At 38.2% G+C, this 18756-nt stretch overlaps 1 protein-coding gene across 3 annotated transcripts in view; it reads right to left on the reverse strand.

The window, feature by feature from the left end:
• The window catches only part of rab40c (RAB40c, member RAS oncogene family), a 24230-nt gene extending 6669 nt beyond the window's left edge, over window positions 1-17561 (reverse strand). Inside the window, exons 1-5 of one of the 3 annotated variants that reach the window (XM_039686052.2) lie at window positions 17474-17561; window positions 16301-16702; window positions 5322-5382; window positions 1615-1675; window positions 1241-1318 (exon numbers count right to left, since the gene is read on the reverse strand). In XM_039686052.2, coding sequence (XP_039541986.1) covers window positions 1241-1318; window positions 1615-1675; window positions 5322-5382; window positions 16301-16442 — 342 coding nt within the window. In that variant the 5' untranslated portion in view covers window positions 16443-16702; window positions 17474-17561. Of the gene's footprint in view, window positions 1-1240; window positions 1319-1614; window positions 1676-5321; window positions 5383-16300; window positions 16703-17201 lie in introns of all 3 variants that reach the window. The other 2 variants (XM_039686051.2, XM_039686050.2) reach the window with 2 other exon arrangements.
• Window positions 17562-18756: the final 1195 nt, after the last annotated feature.

The following is an 18756-nucleotide window of genomic DNA, read 5'->3' on the forward strand; positions in this document are numbered from 1 at the left end:
CACTAAATCCTGTAAATCATTGAAATATCAGTAAATAATGGTTACCGAAATAATATAAGAAAGTATTAATTAAAAAACATTCGTTCTATTTTTCCCAACAAGATGCGTCATATAGCCTACCGCTCTGAGAGGGATGTGGGACACGAACAGGAAATAGACTACTCTTTTCTAATGTCTTCATGTTCTCCCCTGATGTTCCGACACACTAATACTCATTGCAAAAGGTCTGAAGAGCGAATTTTATCTTCCGCAGTGCCAAGACATTTAGGCTATGTTTGATTTTGGGATGCCAGAGAAAGTGAAACTAGACGGTCTCGTATCTCTCACGGAGGAGTGGAAGCATAAAGGAAGAGCGACGACAATGAAGATCTTATGTTGTGTTTTGTTTTATTATATGTGACAGCAGTCGTCTGAGGGGCTGCTGTTTTTTACTTTCAATTTTATTGCTCGCCGGTTCCCGCCTTCTCCTTCCCACAACAACGAACCTCGTTACAATGAGCCAAAAGGAAGAAACATTTATAATTCCCTGTGTAAGACGCAAGTGAAGATTTGGAGAAAGAAACAAGAGATTCCATGTCCAGTGGAACTAATGGAAAACTTAAATTCAGCGATAATCTGGTGACCAGATAGCAAAATAAATTACAAAGCTTAAATTTATGGGCTCATATATCTCTCTTATTCAGCATGAATCCAAATGTTTCCATGGCTGCAATGTAACATTTAATTGCTAACCCATTATTTCCTTTGTAAACAAATTTTTGGGCTTCACTCGTGTTGTAACATTCACGTAAAACAAATCACATAAAAAAAAAAGAAGTGTTTTGCGTCCTGGAGTAGCAGCCACCGCAGTGGTGTGGGTTTCAAGTTAACCGGTAAATTTCTAAATGAAGTTCGGGGAAGCCATTGTGGCTCTCTTTCGTACATTATCAATTCCTTGCGTGCAAACGAAAAACAATAACACAATAAACTTGCTTTCAAGATGCCTGATGTTTGAGAATGCAATTGTGTGACTTGAGATGGCATGTGATGAGATTGATCCGCTGGTTAGTCCACATCAAGCAGCATAACAGGCTGTTTTGCACAGCTAAAAATGACTAGAAGCGGATGACACAAGAATCCAGACACATTTAAGCTAAAAAAGTGTTCGCTCTGATGTTAGAAATAAGGTGGATAGCCTACAGAACTATGCGTACAATTGTGTCCTCACTTCCTGTTATCATTCAGAGCAGCTTAATCTTACCTCATCAATCTCCCTGATCCAGCGGTCTATCCCGTCAAATGACCAGCGGTTGGTGATGTCATACACCAACAGGATCCCCTGTAGAGGCCAAACAAACAATGCATTGTTAGCCGGTATCCTGTTCATGCAGTGAGGAGGAGGGACGTTAACAGACTAACAGGACATGAACTGTGCTCGGCAAAAGCATTTCAACACTCTCGAATCCCACTAGTGAGAAACGTTCTTGCTCAATTCAAACTTCTGAACTCACCTGAATATAAACATACTGGTCCTTATGGTTTATGTAAACTTGTTTATAGTAAGTGATGACCTTTTGCCTGAGCACTTAGAACAACATTAGTCCTCTGACCAAGAACATTAAAGTGACACTTTACCTGCGCTCCCCTGGAGTACGACCTGAAAATGGTGCAAAACCTGCCTTGTCCCGAGGTGTCCCTAGAAGCAAACAGAGACAAGTCAGGACAAAAATACTTTAAATACCATGTCAGTAAAGCTTGACACATCATTTCAAATTTCAAAACACAGTGAGCTGAGGCACAAAGGCATCATAAGCAGATTTCTGATGAGAGAGCTGTCCCAAAAGGTAGGGAGAAAAATTGTCCTGCCTTTTAAGTTACCTTCTTTTGGCCACAATCAAATTCTTAGCAAAGGCAGCAATAGCAGAATACACTGTGACAAGCTCTTTGAAAAATGCAAGATGGCAGATGAACGAGTGGAACACAATTAAAAATATAGCTACTTACAGAACGTGCTATGCATTTCCTACGCCTTTTAGAGTATAGCACTGTTGCTAACTTAACAACATGCTAATATTAAACTCAAGTCTCCATGCTTCGCATTAGGAATGCTATTTGTGTGGCCCTCAGAGTTAATGCCTATGAAATGAGTTCCAAATCTGTCACTTAAGAGGTTCTATTTCAGGTAGGATGCTCCCTTAAAAGGCATCTGCCTATGTAGGCAGTAAATAGAAGCTCACTTCATTTTTGGAACAAAGCTATCAATTTGAAATCGACACTGTTTTGGACGCTGTACTGAGTTTAGAGTTAACCCAAATCCAAGATGACTCAGGCATTTGTGTTGGCGTCACAGGCTAGAAAAACGAGTTTTCCACTGTAGCACGTCCACACCCAAAATAACCTTTCCAGCTGCATTCACTCAGTGAGAACATTCACACAGTTAAACTGGCTGTAATTGGCTGGAAAGTGTTAAATATATCTGCATTAAAAAGTCAGAGTGGCCATTGCCTTTTTGAAGTGGTGGGACTGAACCCACTCTTGAGAATGCCGTTTAGTGCTGTCGTATCAGAGAGCCCATCAGATTTACCTGGGAGCTTAGCAAAGCTAGATGTAGAGCGAGATGAAAGCCCCGAGGACAGACTCTATGAGAAGGTATATGCAGTAAGAAGCCCAATTACTATAAAGCATTACATTATATAGCCCAGCATATTGCAGCACACCATGGGAAAACCCTCAAGGGTTTTGAAAATTGCTCCTCGGGCACTTACTACACTCTGTGTTAACGCTAATGAGCTTGTTGTTTGTCTTCGTAATGTAGAATTCTGCTGTCTTACAATCCAATGCCTTCCTGATTAGGAAACTTTTCTGTCTCAGTCTCTGGGGAAGTGGCTAAATGCTTCTGTGGATGTTTAACAGCCTCTCAGTTTGGAACTTTCTCTTATTTATGATTTATGTAATTATGTATTTTTGTATCTATACAATTTTTTTATCACGCGATTAACTGTCTTTTAGCCTAGCAAACTTTGCAGTTTTCTTTCACATGCTTTTGTAACAGGACGTGGCATGCGCACGCTGCGCTATGAAACATATTCATTTCAATGGCTTGCGTCGCTCGAGGACATTTTGTTGCTTCGTCGACCAAAGGGCAAGCTGATCTAGCTAGACTGTAAACAAAACAACAGGCACGCCGCACACACACATTTGGGCTTGCGAGCCGGCCAAATAGCTGGTTAACGTTACGTTTTGAGTGGATGATGAGCGCGAGATGCCGGAATGGATGCCATAAGATTCTGAATGGAAAGTTTACTTTTGAAAAGTTGCCAAATGGTTCAATTGACAAGACTAAAGTGATCTGTGTGTTTTGTCGTTGTGAACTGAGCGATCATCATCGCAGCACGTCAAGTCTGAAATACCGCTTGATGATGGCCAAGCAAACACACACAACCACAGCTGATGCGAATTCTACGCCCCCTCGTCAATATCAGGACCTCGTGAGTATTTCTTTCACCCTTTTATTGATGGACAGTGTTACATTGTGTAAGAGATTATTTGATTATTTGTGAATTTGAACACAGTACCAATGTTGTTTTCAATAAAAAAAACATATGGGACAAAAAGAAATCAAGAGACATTTAGAATAGATAAAAATGTGCGATTAATTGTGATTAATCGTGAGCTAAACTATGACAATGCAATTAATCGCGATAATTTTTTTTTTTTTGATTTTAATCGTTTGACAGCACTAATATATATATATATATATATATACACACACACTCTCACCTAAAGGATTTTTAGGAACACCATACTAATACTGTGTTTGACCCCCTTTCGCCTTCAGAACTGCCTTAATTCTACGTGGCATTGATTCAACAAGGTGCTGAAAGCATTCTTTAGAAATGTTGGCCCATATTGATAGGATAGCATCTTGCAGTTGATGGAGATTTGTGGGATGCACATCCAGGGCACGAAGCTCCCGTTCCACCACATCCCAAAGATGCTCTATTGGGTTGAGATCTGGTGACTGTGGGGCCATTTTAGTACAGTGAACTCATTGTCATGTAATTGGTTGATTAGATAATTCCATTAATGAGAAATATAACAGGTGTTCCTAATAATCCTTTAGGTGAGTGTATAGACCCCTTTTCAGTTGGTAAACATGGTGACGTTTTTATGTGGGCGGAGCTTAGGTGGAGGCAGAACGATCCCTCTGGCCGCTTCACTAACGCTAGTTAGCAAGGTTTATTAGCTTGTTTTTTTAACAATGACTAGAGAAAATCAGATTTTATCTTAATGTGTAAGGTCACTCAGTGTCCAGGACCGCGATTGTTATTTTCAAAAGTTAATTTTAACGGACAGAACCAGATTAGCCGACCCGTAGCCTTCACACGCTCACTCAATGCATGGACGATCTGACAGGATTAACGTTAAGTTACCTCGGTTAAGTGGCCTGACTTCTACACCTACCTTAATATAAACCGATCGTAAAGAGAAACTGAGGGCATATAAATCTTTAGATGCCTATATGGTCCTGTACAAGACTTGTGTGTACGATCTGCAGTTCTGCCGAGCCAGCGCAGAGACGACGACAATGTAAAGAGTGAAATTACGGTGCGATTTTAATCATGTGAATATTTCCTAGAATTAAAAATTCCAGATGCAGCATTTTAATTTTTCATTGATACTTGCACCAAACAACACAACAAGAGGATATTTAATAATAATAAAAGTAATTTAAGCTCCTTATTATGTAGCCAAATCTGTGCTGGCTTGTATTGGCCACCTCCAGTTTTCACTTTGTTTTGCCTCCAGCTAGCATCGTGACGTAACTGTGACGTCGGCGCAAAAGGGGTCTATACACACACATACAGTACCTGTCAAATGTTTGAAAAAATTACACATTTTTATTTATCCTTTTTAAAGTAGGTAGTCTCATATGTTCACCAAGGCTGCATTTTTACAAAAATACAGTAAAAACAGTAATATTGGTGAAATATTATTACAATTTCAAAACAACTGTTTTCTATTTTAATATGCTTAAAAAGTAAATAAATTCCTGTGATGTCAAAGCTGACTTTTCAGCACCATTACTTCAGTCTCATCTTTCCTGCAAAATGGGAAATAATAAAACTCATATCTTTAAGGTCGATGAACATGATAAGCAGTCATTTATCATTTAGCAAATCTGCCTCAGTGCTTTTTTTATTGCAATAAGGAGGAAGACCTGCTGTCTGTGGATTGAAGCTCAACTATAACACACTGATTCTTAACAGAAAGACTGCATTTACTTTTAGTAGGTGATGCATCATTCTGTCAAGACAGACAAGAGTTTACGATCCACTTACCAAAGCTCTAGTTTCACTCTCCGCCCGTCCAACAGGATTGTGGTAGTCTTGTAGTCGATTCCTGCAGAATGAGAGACAGAGAACAGTTAGATAAAGACCTTTACTTTTGAATGGTTGTCTACTACTGAAAGAAAAAAAAAATCAGGCATCATGGTGATTGCATTTGGTGTACTACCTAATTTAATTCACAGTCAATTGTTTCTTTCATTAGAAGGCCGTAAAGCTGAGATGACCATCTTGACAGCATTCAGTGGAGAGCCTGACAGCTGCAACCAATCTGCTGTTACTTAATGCTATCATAGCAGAAATGAGAACAGGACGCTTCCCATAAGGCGATTATCTTGACTACATTTATCATTCATAAACTGAAAACATGAACAGTACGGGATCCATTAACTGAATGGCAATATCTGCATTTTCGGTAGCTTCACAGCAGGTCAGCATTCAAACCTGTTTTGCATTTTAATAGGCAGCTCTGTCTCAAACAAAGGCTCACTGGGTCTCTTTCCATACAGGACAGTGTGTGCATTCACCATGCCAATAACGTTTGTCTCAGTGAATCATCTTTTTGACCACTTGAAAAATCGGATTATCCGTAATGCTGACAACACGGATATGGACTACACCTGCCCGGAGTAGTCCGGGAGAGTTTATGAGAACGGTTTGGCCATTGCTTCCTCAGGAACATCAGTTCTAGAAAGGAAATCAACTTTGTTCCTCTCTGATTAGAGGAAAAAACAAAGTCAAACCCTTCTGTAGTCTATTCCATTTTGATATTGGCTGTTTACTTCCTGTGAAGACAAAAAAGTGGGGATACAGCAGAGTAGGGCTGCATGATTGAGTAGGATCTATAAAATAAGAATACTAATATGTATGGCTATCTTCATTTCTTATTTTTCGAATGTCAAACAACTGAGTTTTTATTTGGCAGAAAACCACCTTACAGTTTTTCTTTTGTTGACAAAAGCAATTTCAAGTAACAGTTTTGATTTTGATTAATCATGCAGCCCAAGGATGGGCGTCCATTTTTTTCCGACAGATAGATGTCGGCTGGTTCTGAGCCCATAGGCTTCGTGTGTCCTCCATTATTAAACATCTACAAGAGAATGTAACAAGAGGGAAATGACTTGCACTTAAAAAGAACCACTAGGGCTGAGTTCCTGCTGCTCTCCATCCTGCAAAAAGCTTTGCTCTTAAGCAGGGCAGCACATCAAGCCAAAGGCGCATCACACTTCCTTCCTCTAGTATCCCTCCTCCTTCGTTCTGGGTATAAAGTTTATGGGCAGATGACAAGGGCAGTACAGTGTAATTATCATCTCAGGTTCCAGCTCCGGGCTGCAGGCCAAGACTTCCCAGCCTGAAGCGGCTAGTTTTGTGGAAGAGCCTGGAAGTGAAAGCTCCAGCAGGACTTGAGGACACCTGAGAGGGATTGAGTGGACAGTGACACATGCGGGCATGTTTAATTCAATTTAAACAGCCCATTGTCAATGGGTGGTGGAAAACATAAATTGCTAACAACTGGAGAATGTAGGAGCGTTGGATTTCTTCAATGCAGGAGGCCTTTGCTTTGTGTCTCATTGTTGTGCTTGCTCATAACACATTCAGACAGTCTGAATAGCAACATGCCCAGCTCAGGAGCCAGAACTGGGTGCGTGTGAGTTTGAATGTAATTTCAAAGACTGTGAGCGCATGAGAATAATAAAGCTAACATGCCTGAGGCTGAGAAAGGTAGAAAAGCTGGTTTCACCCGAGACCCTGCGCTTCAACAGTATGCACACAACATGACTCCACATCTGATCATAACTTTATCATTCATCAGAAGAAATGCAGATACTCTCTCTCTTTTTTTTTTCTTTTTTTTACAAAACAGTGAACATGTTTTAAAGGTTTGCTGCAAAACAACATATTACTGAGGTTTAGCTGCAAGTCTGATTTCAGACCTCAATTTGGTAAAATATCTAATGAAAACCGACTACAAATATGATAGGAGGAATAGCAGTGAATTTGTACCAGGACTGGGGAAATTCTACATATTTTCAAATTGGACTGGACAACTAATTTGTCTTCAAGGGTCAGGGGTTCTGAAATGGATGGACTTTCTTCTGCAGAACACAAAATAACATATTTTGAAGAATGTTGGCAACCAAATATTAATATATGTTTTAAAGAAGAAATAAAGTCCTACAGGTTTGAAATGAAATGGGTTTGAATAAATTAATACAGAATTCTCATTTTTAATGTTTAAACTAAAGATGATCAAAAGTGGCAGAAAAGACATTTATAATGTTACCAAAAGCTGATTTTCCAGCATCGGGCCGAACGGTTTTTGAAACAGTAAGAACTGGTTCCAGTTGTATTTCCACTTACGCCTCGTAAGGCACGACATGATTACAAACTCTGCTCAGTCCAGATTTCTCAGAATGGTTGGATAGACTGAACCGTGCCGGTAAGATGTGTGTAGTGATGTCGCCACTCAAGATTGGTCACTTCACTTATCTATTGCCGGGCTACCAATTTCACACAAATTAATAAAAAAACAACTAATAGAAATATCTGATCATCCTCCATAATGGTTGCTATTTACATCTCATATTGTCTGTAAACTGTTGCATTACCAAGGCAATGACTGGATCATTTGTATTTAGGGATGCAACAACTAATCGATAAAAATCGATGATGAAAATCATCAACAATGAATGGCATTATCGTTTGGTCACCTCTGCCGATCGTATACGTTAGCATAATGTTTAACATGGCTTGGCCTGTCAGCCCTGCTTTGACAGAGTGCTTAAAGTGTGATTTGTTTCCTCAGTGCAGAATTTTAATTTTACGGTTATATTCTTATCTACTCTATTGACGTAGATTTGTGGGGGCGTGTTAGAACGAAGCATTAAAGCGTTTAACTTTTACAAAGAATATCTCATTGCGTTTGAGACTTTGAGCTTTGTAATTCTGAAGATCTTGTACATGCACAAACAGCTACATAACACACTAAAGAAAAAGGAAAACAAGAAATCTCATCATCCTGAAGAAAAGAGAATGGTTTGGCCTGAAAATGGAGAAGCGTCTAAAGATTTCTATTAATAAATGCTGTTTTTGAACTTTCGTTTCATCAGAGAAAGCTGGAAAAAAATGTATCCCAGTTTTCACAAATATGAAGCCGCACAACTGTTTTTAACATTGATAAATAATGTTTTTTGAGCATTCAATCAGCATATTTGACTAATTTCTGAATGATCGTGTGACACTGAGGACTGGAGTAATGATGCTTAAAAATCAGCTTTGCATAACAGCAATAAATTACATTTTAAATTGATGGTGAGCAAAAGAGATTTCTTTTAAAAACATGGAAAAAAAAATCATACCAAACCCAAACGTGTGAATGATAATGTACTTTAGATGGGTTCTTGTGTTCAAAAACAGTTAGGCGAAGAGCAACAAAATAGAATCAGATCTTGAAATGCATCTTGAAATGCAGGTCTTGAAATGCAGGTCTAGGTCTTGAAATGCATTTTTTAAAGTTGTTCTATTTATAACTTGACAGGCGGTCTTAAACACTGGCGGAGCTTTAAAGGAGATAAATTCAAAGATGGAAGTTTCTGTGGGTCTTACCTTACCAACTGTCACACAACTAAAATACTGCCAGCATACTAAAGCACATACAAAGCACAGCCAATAAACACAGGTTTGGTGCTCAAGGAAAAAATAAAATCTCACTAATCAGCTAGTTGGTAGTCGACCACAGTGTCCATTGTCCATAGAGGACAACTCCAGCGCAAAATGAACCTTTGGTCTAATAACATATTGGTACCTAGTCGACCGTTTTCTGAGATTTGTTTTCATGATTATCGAATGTAGAGTTGTATCTCTAAAAAACTGTTTAGTGTATAACGCTAGTATATAGGGCATAGAGTAATGAAAAATATAAATCACTAGTTAATACCACTAACAAGGCTCAAAATCAGGGCTCCAGACTGCGACCAAATAGTCGCATTTTGCGACCAAAATTTGAGAGTGAGAGTGTGCGACTGAATTTTACATCCAGTCGCACATGTGCGACCAGTAAATTTGCCACACGTCAAATGCATGGTAAGCGTGGGAGGGGCGCGTCAATGAATCCGTGACAAGAATTGCGCGTGTAAACGTCTGTGCTGTGGGAATGAGACGGAGACAAATATCACAACCTGATGTGAGTCTGAGCAATCAGCGATCTATGGACTCGTTAGTCGTTACCTAGCAGCGAATGCAAACAAAATGAAAGTGGAACGAAAATACGCCGCTCATATATGAATAGGACCGTGGAGCAGCAGCAGCGATCAGAACCATTGACAGTAAAATAAAGCCCCGAACTTGCCAGTCGCGGGCCGATCTCGTTCACGCAACACTGTTACTCGGAGATCCAGTGAAGAAATCCATTGAATTCGCCTCAGAATTAATAACATCAACACCACGAGATCCAGTGAGAAACACTCCGTGTCGGCGCAGAGTTCTGTTATAAACCATCAGATCAAACAGCGCTGACGTGGAAACCAGGAGAAACACTTATAGAAGGCTTTCAGTCCACAAATCAGCCGAACAGAACCATGGATTTAGGCTAATGTAGTAAGTTAACTCTAACCATAAATATGATAATGTGTAAGAAATAGTCAAATGGTTACAAGTAGCCTACTACACATCTTTTCCCAGCACTTCAATATCATATTTGTATTTTTTATGTGATTACCAACACATTTTTTGTTCATCCTTTAAAGATTGTCCTAAAACAAAAAATTTTAAGATGTTGGAAAACACTAAACACAGTTTGTTGGCTGTTTATTGGCTATTTTCACTCCATAATCTATATACATATTTTCACTACTTTTATTAATTAATATTAAGACATTATAAATGATAGTAACTAAAGTTAATTTCATCTACACCCTAAGTAAGCTTAGTGATTTATTGTCAGCCCCAGTGCTACCAGAATTTTGTTTTTTTTTTTTGTAGTAGAAGTTCTCAGAGTTCTCAGTTGAGGTGATGCTGCCCTCAACTTTGAGTCTGGAGCCCTGTGAACTTAAAATAAAACAGCATATCATAATGTTAAGTCTATTTATTATTAAATAATTTGTCAGTATTACAGTTATTTTGGGGGAAATTTGAATAATTGCATTGCAAGATTTAAGGTGTGCCCCTAAATTTTCTGCTTGCGCTCCTAAAATTTTCAGTCAGGGGCAACAGTGCTCCTAGTAAAAAAAGTTAGTCTGGAGCCCTGAAAATAGCCCCACAGTAACATAATGAGGGTCCCTATATATGCAAACTGAAGCATTGAGAACCTTGTAAGTGTACAGACAGTTTAATAAGAAGATACTTTATAAAGACAGTCCACTTCGCATATACAGGCAGGAGCCACCTTTGAAAAACAGTCTCGACCAGTTGACTCGACCGCTCCACGGGGTCAGTCTTGTTCTTTATTTCTTTGGGAATTTCTTATAGTAGTAAGTTAAATCTCACAATAAGATTATTTTGGTTTAATCTACTTTATCTGAACATACATTTGGAGTTAAGTGTGCACAATCTTTAACGAAAAGTTCGATGGGTTATTCTTACTGTTCTTTTTTTTTCTTGTTCCTTATAGCGGAGTCTTGTGAGCTGGTACACCGTCAAAATATGTTTGTGTGGTAACTTTGGACGTACAGTATATATGTACTGTTCCAGGCAATGATATAGCCGCAACCAGTCCTTTTTCTATTGAGGGGACTCAAAGGACAATTTAACTTATTTTTTATATTGAAAGTAAATTTATAAATTGTTGTAATTCAGCAAGATTTTGTTTGAAGTGTTTTTTTTTTTTTACTGGTATAGTGGATGTTTTCATATTTGTTTATTTTGTGTAATGGCCATTACGTATGTGTCTCCCATTTTGTGTTCATTCGTGCTGCCCACCAATGTACAAATTCACTAGCTGTGTATGCAAATTGAAATTGTGTTCTATGACATGGTTCTGTAGTCTCCAGACCTCTGTGTGCAATGACCCATCTTTATTGCATACATTTCTTTATTTGTTTTTCTATTATTCCAATTTTTTACTTCAGTTTTGTTCAATTAGCTTGCATAGCTTTTCTTTTTGACCCCTAAGTGTTTGCAGCAACCTGCTGTCTCAGTGTAATTTGTCCCTTCACTGGTCACATCTATAACACCACGATGTTTGAATCGAAACAGAACAGAAAGAAAATGAAAAGTACTGTTTAATGGAGAAAAACACTTGATCGTGATTATATTGCAATCGCTGCGTTTGTCTGAGCCAAATCCATCAATCACTACCAGGCCAACCAAGATGTCTGCAACCTGCAACTGTAAATATTTACAGATGTGCAATCAAAGCCAGTGCAAAGACAAATCAATGAGAGTAAACACAACAAAACCAATTTATAAGAATACAGCCTGAAAAATGTAAAACCAACAGAATAAGGAGGATTAACAAGGCTTCTCTGAACTCATACAATTATTTATTTGTCATTTAGCTAAAGCATTGTAGGTAAAGTATGTGGCTGCACATAAGCTAAATATATATATATATATATATATATATAAAGAGTTCAGATGCAAAAGCCTCTAAGTGTCATTTGAAATTTTCTTCTAAAATGATCATTTTTATCAAGCTTGTATATTTAAGTTCAGTAATTTCACTTAAATGGCAATGAAGATTACCTATTAATAGTCATTCAAGTGAAATTACTGAACTTAAATATACAAGCTTGATAAAAATGGTCATTTTAGAAGAAAATTTCAAATGGCATTTAGAGGCTTTTGCATCTGAACTCTTTATATATGTGTATATATATATGTATATTAGTGGTGGGCATAGATTTTTTTTTATTTAGATTAATCTCACTGTAATCTTGGAATTAATCTAGATTAAAATGGCTCATTTGAATTCTGCCGAAGGGCAAGGCATTCATAATATGCATGCTACCCAAATAAATAACCTCGCAGGTAGTTTGTAAGATGGGCAGGGGTGGAGCTAGACTCTCAGTACAGTGGGGGTGGAGCTTCACTGTGGGGCTCTCTGCTACCAAGTCATTTTAAAATTACATTAAATTTCACATTCAGCACAGTGAAAATTACATGGATATGCCACAATAAAGTGCAGCATAGTTTCAAATCAAGGGTTTAAAGTTTATCTTTTATTGTGCGTCGAACTGATCATGATTCATGATTCATGCAGGCTACAAATGCGCACTTTGAATCTGAACAACTGGATTCGACTAAGTCTGCAAGGTTTGTGAAATTAAAATGTTCATTCATTATATATTCAAAGATTTGTTTAAATTACATAAATGCCTACTTGCTGAACACTGACGGCAAATCAGAAAGTAGTTTACCTTTCTGTTATAATAAAAAAGCAAACACTAAAACACTTTTTGCAGTTTATTTTCTTTGACAGTTCTATCTAGTAATGTATTAGACAAAACAGAAATCATAAAAACTGAAGACGTGTGCTGCATCCAAATTCGCATACTATCCGTCCTAAATAGTATGCGAAAATAGAACTATGTACGTCCCAAATCGTAGTATGTTGAAATTAGTGTTCCAAGGAGACCCCGGTGGTCTGCTATTCTTTTATGGCCTACTCTTTTGCTACACACTCAAAAGTATGTACTTTTTCTTCACAAAAAGAGTAGGCTACATACTTTTAGGCCGTAGTATAAGTAGGTGAATTGGGATGCAGCAAGAGAATGAGAGTGCTGGCTCAGGCGCTGCCGTTCTCAGAGCAATCAAAATAAAAGTCCCACTTCCAAGACGGACAAACAGAAAAACGTAGCACCCAATGCCGATATTTAAACAAAATAATAATAAAAAAAAAATAAAAAATATCGGCCGATATGTTGGCATGGCAATATATCGGTCGACCACTTTTTATAATAAGATGGAGTTTTTAAACCATAAAAGCAACCTTTCTTCGCTTTAATATTTCACCTTACTCACAGCCCAGATAGCAAACTGACATTGAATTAACGTGGAAATATGACATCGAAACAACGTTGATCTGACATTGTTTTGCTCATCGAATTAACGTTGAACCAACGTCAGACGCGTCATTCTTTCAAAACTAACGGAAAATCAACTTGAAATCAACGCGTTGTTTCAACGTTATGAAAGCAAAGCAATTTTCGATTTTCATTTTGCTTTGAAGAATGCCGCGTCTGACGTTGGTTCAACGTTAATTCGATGAGCAAAATCAACGTTGTTTCAATGTCATGAGAGACGTCGTTTCCACGTTGATTCAATGTCAGTTTGCTGTCTGGGAGCCAATGCTGCCAATACCTCGGCAGATACTCTATGTATAATTTCTTAAAAAAGCCTTTCAACATTAAAACAATCCAAGCACATCAGCGCTGAATCCACGGACTTCTCTTGGAGCCATCGGTGTTGATTTTGAGGGATTGCAAGGCAACTCTTTTGAAGCTGGATTAGCAAGCTCCCCAAGAACACTTCATAAATCAGCCATCACTGACTACGTGCAGCCAATAACCCGTTCAAAACCAGGATATTACCAATAACCCGGTCGCGAACGGCCATGTAAACACAGGCAAAAACCCAAACATGCTCATATTCCGGATTTTAAAAACCGGGATATTATACCTGGGAATCGGGATACCCCTTTTCTAACCCGAATTTTTGGTCATGTAAACGCGTATCGGCATATCCTCATAGTGATTGGTGTTCTGCGCATATTCTATTCGCAAGGAATCTTGGTCTTTTGAGTAGAGAAAAATCCGCGTGCAGTATACCGGAAGTAAACACGGCGAGACGCAACCTGGATGCAGCACAGCATTCTTTTGGAGCGAGGTCAGTACCCAGTCAGCAAACTGACATTGAATCAACGTGGAAACGACGTCTCTCATGACATTGAAACAACGTTGATTTTGCTCATCGAATTAACGTTGAACCAACGTCAGACGCGGCATTCTTCAAAGCTAAATGAAAATCGAAAATTGGTTTGCTTTCATAACGTTGAAACAACGCGTTGATTTCAAGTTGATTTTCCATTAGTTTTGAAAGAATGACGCGTCTGACGTTGGTTCAACGTTAATTCGATGAGCAAAACAATGTCAGATCAACGTTGTTTCGATGTCATGTTTCCACGTTGATTCAATGTCAGTTTGCTATCTGGGTAACGTTACCAGCATCATCAAAGCGCAAACAAAGGCGATCGCTATGATAGCGACGCTATCTGCCCCAAACTATTCATTATCCGCGTGCTTCTGTTGCTGTTGTCTTTGGATGCAGGAAGAAGAATCGGAAATGACGTATATTGCGTCTTAAAGTTGTCTGTACGTGAGACGCTAACCGCGCGTCGCTGTTTACATCGGGATATTGCAATTCCATGTATACAGGAGAAACTCTCTCTGCTCACGCATGTAAACGATTATAATGTTCCAGAAACCGAATAGTGACCTTAACCCGACCAAAACCTTAAAATTGGCTGCATGTAAACGTAGTCACTGTGAGATCTCTCACACACATAAAACAGAAACATATTGTTCCCTAATAGCTTCAAGCAACAAGATAAGCAGCAGTCCGTTTAAAAAAAAGGGATCCCAGCTCACATGAGGCTCATCTGGATATGAAAGGCATATCGGTCTATAATTGGTCTATCACCTCACTGGCTTCAGCCAAATGACAGAGCGTGGATGATCTCATCTCATCACAGGCGATGGAGAGCCATTAAATAAATCAAATAAAGAGAGCTTGTGTTTAAAACTGGTCTTGACGGTGTGCTGTACTGACCTGTTCAATGAAAACAGACACTTCCAACTTCTTAGTCATGTTTACTTGTGTGTTTTGTATCCTGAGGAAAATCTCTGTGCTGTAACACTCCCTGAAAACATCTAGTATAATGTGAACTAATAAATAAGAGTTCAACCAATACAGATTTTTTGATCAGTACTACTAATACAGATTATTTTTGATAGCATCTCAAAATTAAATTAGATATAATCATTAAAAAATAAAGAAAGAGAAAAAAAACTTGCAACTACTAAGATCAAAAATAACTTTCAGAAAGAATACATTTTCAGAATCACACTGGGTGTTGATTTTCCCCATGATCGTTATAATTGTGACAAAATAAAACAAATTCAAATTGGTTCTGCTGGTTATCAGGTACATAAAAAAGCAATATGGGTTGATTTCTACTCATTACCCATATCCAATATGTAGAACTGATTTAAATGATTGTTTTATTCCTACTTTTAACACAATAATAACTAAATGATTATTATAACACAATAATACAACAATTGTTACATTATTATATTATGCAAAGTTGATCTGTGATCTAGAGGGACACAAATGTATTTTTTGTCATTGTTTAAGATTTCTAATTTTAAAATAAAAAGAAAAAGTTCATGGTGTATTTATCCATTGAAATGCAAAAGAACCAGCAGACTGCTATTTCTGCTCCTAAAGAAGTGTAATAAATAGTACAATTTCAGCTTTTTATATTTATCAACAACTGTTATCCATAGTCATCCATGACATAGTCAATCAGTAAATCACTCAATCATCTAATAAATGTATAATTTATCCATCAAAGTGTGACTATTGGTTAACAATACTGTATAAAAACGATTATCTGACCTCCACTAAAAAAATTGTATGTTATACAATACTGACTGAGCAGAAAATGTGCAGCTTTTATATCTGATTGGCCAAATGTAAGAATTACACAATCCCCCAAGAGATAAACAGAATAATAAACTATTATCAATCACTTGCGTTTCCACAAACTACCCACTGCAATAAGCTACCCACAGAATGATTCAGCATAAACACAAAAACAATATTGACCGTGCTATTTTGAAAACCTGTTAATACAACTATTCTCTGAAAGGCTCACAGTGAGTGACAGCCTTGATCTGAGACCATTCTGGCAGAAGGATTTGTTACTCACATTCTGCGTGAAGAAGATGTGTGGAATGTGTTGATTAACTCACCACTGCTGTAGGCATATGGAGACTCAGCAGATCCATCTTGAAGGCTGTCCAGAATCTCTCCTTTTCCCACATCGCTGTCTCCCACCAGGAGGAACTTGAGCAGATAGTCGTAGCTCTTCACAGGGCTGCCCTGGGTGCCCATGATCGCTCACATCAGAGCCAGGCTGAGAGCAAAGGATAGGAGACAACTGTGTGTGTCCCTCACTGATGTCAAAGATGGGCCCTGGATCCTCCAGAGCTTTGGGGGTCTGAGTCTCTTGTGTCAGGTCTATCTTTAAATGGGTGTCAGGCCAAATCAGCAGACAGAACAAATCAAACCATTTCCCACCCGTCCAGTCCAGACCCGGAAATGGTTTAAAGTGTACAGCCTTTAAAATGTCCAGCCGTATTCACTCGTCCAGTCTAAATATTGTAAAATAATATGGATCATCAGTGCATGCACACTTTATTGGCTGGCAAACTGAGCAACTAAATTGTTTACATTTTCTCCGACACGCTCAAATCATCGTTACTGACGAGAAATGAAAATAAAACGCGTATGAGTCTCAAAATTATTTAGCAAAACATCTGTTTTATCATGGCAAATTATTGCTATAATAGAAAAGCAATGGAGCTATTAAGCTAGTGCATTGTTAGCATTCGCCTGCCAACCTGTCATTATAAAGAAATAAACTCATCACAATTTTATCTCATAATCACCAGCACGGGTCTGACAATATTAACAATAACTAATGTAGATTTGTTATCGTTAAACTGATTAAAATACATTAAAGACGAGCCGTTGTTCAGATGGAGTAACACAGCATCGGCTAACGCTACTAAGTTAGCTATGAGCCTAGCGCGTCAAAAACAAGCGCACAACATTGATTTTATATCATAGTTAAGGGAATAAACTTCTCACAACCACAATCTGTTCCTGCAGCAATTTGATGTAAGAAAAACTTCAGCCTGACAAAGGGAAGAAGGATATCCACATTCGCGCTCCAGTTAGCTTGAGCAGCCGATGCTAACTCGTCTGGCAGAAATCATGGCTCCATTTCTCTGAATAACAAAGATTCGCGCTGCTCGTCTCGGGACCTCTGCGCGTTATCAGTCGCGGTAAATAAGGGATCAAACAATAATCCAATAGACCCACAGGTTATTATTGCTTGTGCTGTAAATGCTCTCGCATACCCAAATATGTCCCATGTTCTCTCACAGAGGAGAGATCACACACACTGTCACGCTGAGCTTTCACCTCTGCGTACTACTGCGCTCTGACTGATTGTGCCTCCCCCTACACACACACGCACGCACGCACGCGCGCACACACACACACACACACACACACACAATATCTAAATAATATTAATTTAAAATTAATTAAATTAAATATTTTGATTAAATTACTAAAAATAAATTGTTTTAAATATACCTTTATGGTTTGGAGGATGGATGGATGGATGGATGGATGGATGGATGGACGGATGGATGGACGGATGGATGGATGGATAGATAGATAGATAGATAGATAGATAGATAGATAGATAGATAGATAGATAGATAGATAGATAGATAGATAGATAGATAGATAGATAGATAGATAGATAGATAGATAGATAGATAGATAGATAGATAGATAGATAGATAGATAGATAGATAGATAGATAGATAGATAGACAGTGCTTATATTACATGTTGTTGCTCGTGTGACAGATGCGGGAGGGTTAATGTGACAGAGACAAGCCAAAGGTCTCTGCACTTTCAGGGAATCATCAAATGAAGATAATACCCCTCCCCCTGAATAGATTAAAATGCAAATTGAAATATAAAGTCTTTGTGTCTCCCCATTGAGATTAGAGCTACATGAGGGTCTCAATAGAGACAAGGGGACATCTGGACCCTGCATCAAATTCTATACCAGCCATTAAAACCATAAACGCTCACCCATCATTTGATATTTGAGAAAACTGTTTTGAATAGAATTCTATCATTTTCCTTTGTATGTTCATGTTTAGAGACCTTCTCAGCTTCCATAAATTATTATAATATATGACCATACACTGTACAGTATAACATAGGCACAATCTAATATGTGACTATACAAAATACAGATAAACGTTACCCTATCTTTCTATGTATCTATCTATGTAAAACAGGAAATAAACTGTAATAAACAGATATTTCAATTTTGACTACCCATCTTTGTGTCAGACACACACACAAAGGTGTTATTCCCTCAACACAAACATGCAGGTGAACCCCCAGGCCATGTTTTTCATGTGTCATTGAATAGTCAGTTGCCACAGCAGTCATTGTTGTATGGTGCTCTCAAGTCTATTCTGAGCACATTCTTCACAGGCTCCCAAAAAATCCAACACTAGTATGTTTCTGAAAATGGGTAAACTTTAAATAGCAATTGTTTATAGTGCAAACATGACTCGTATAAGAATGACTTAAAAAGATACTGTAACGTG

Source organism: Pimephales promelas, chromosome 3 (assembly GCF_988280905.1).
Source record: "Pimephales promelas chromosome 3, fPimPro1.hap1.1, whole genome shotgun sequence".
Taxonomy (NCBI): domain Eukaryota; kingdom Metazoa; phylum Chordata; class Actinopteri; order Cypriniformes; family Leuciscidae; genus Pimephales; species Pimephales promelas.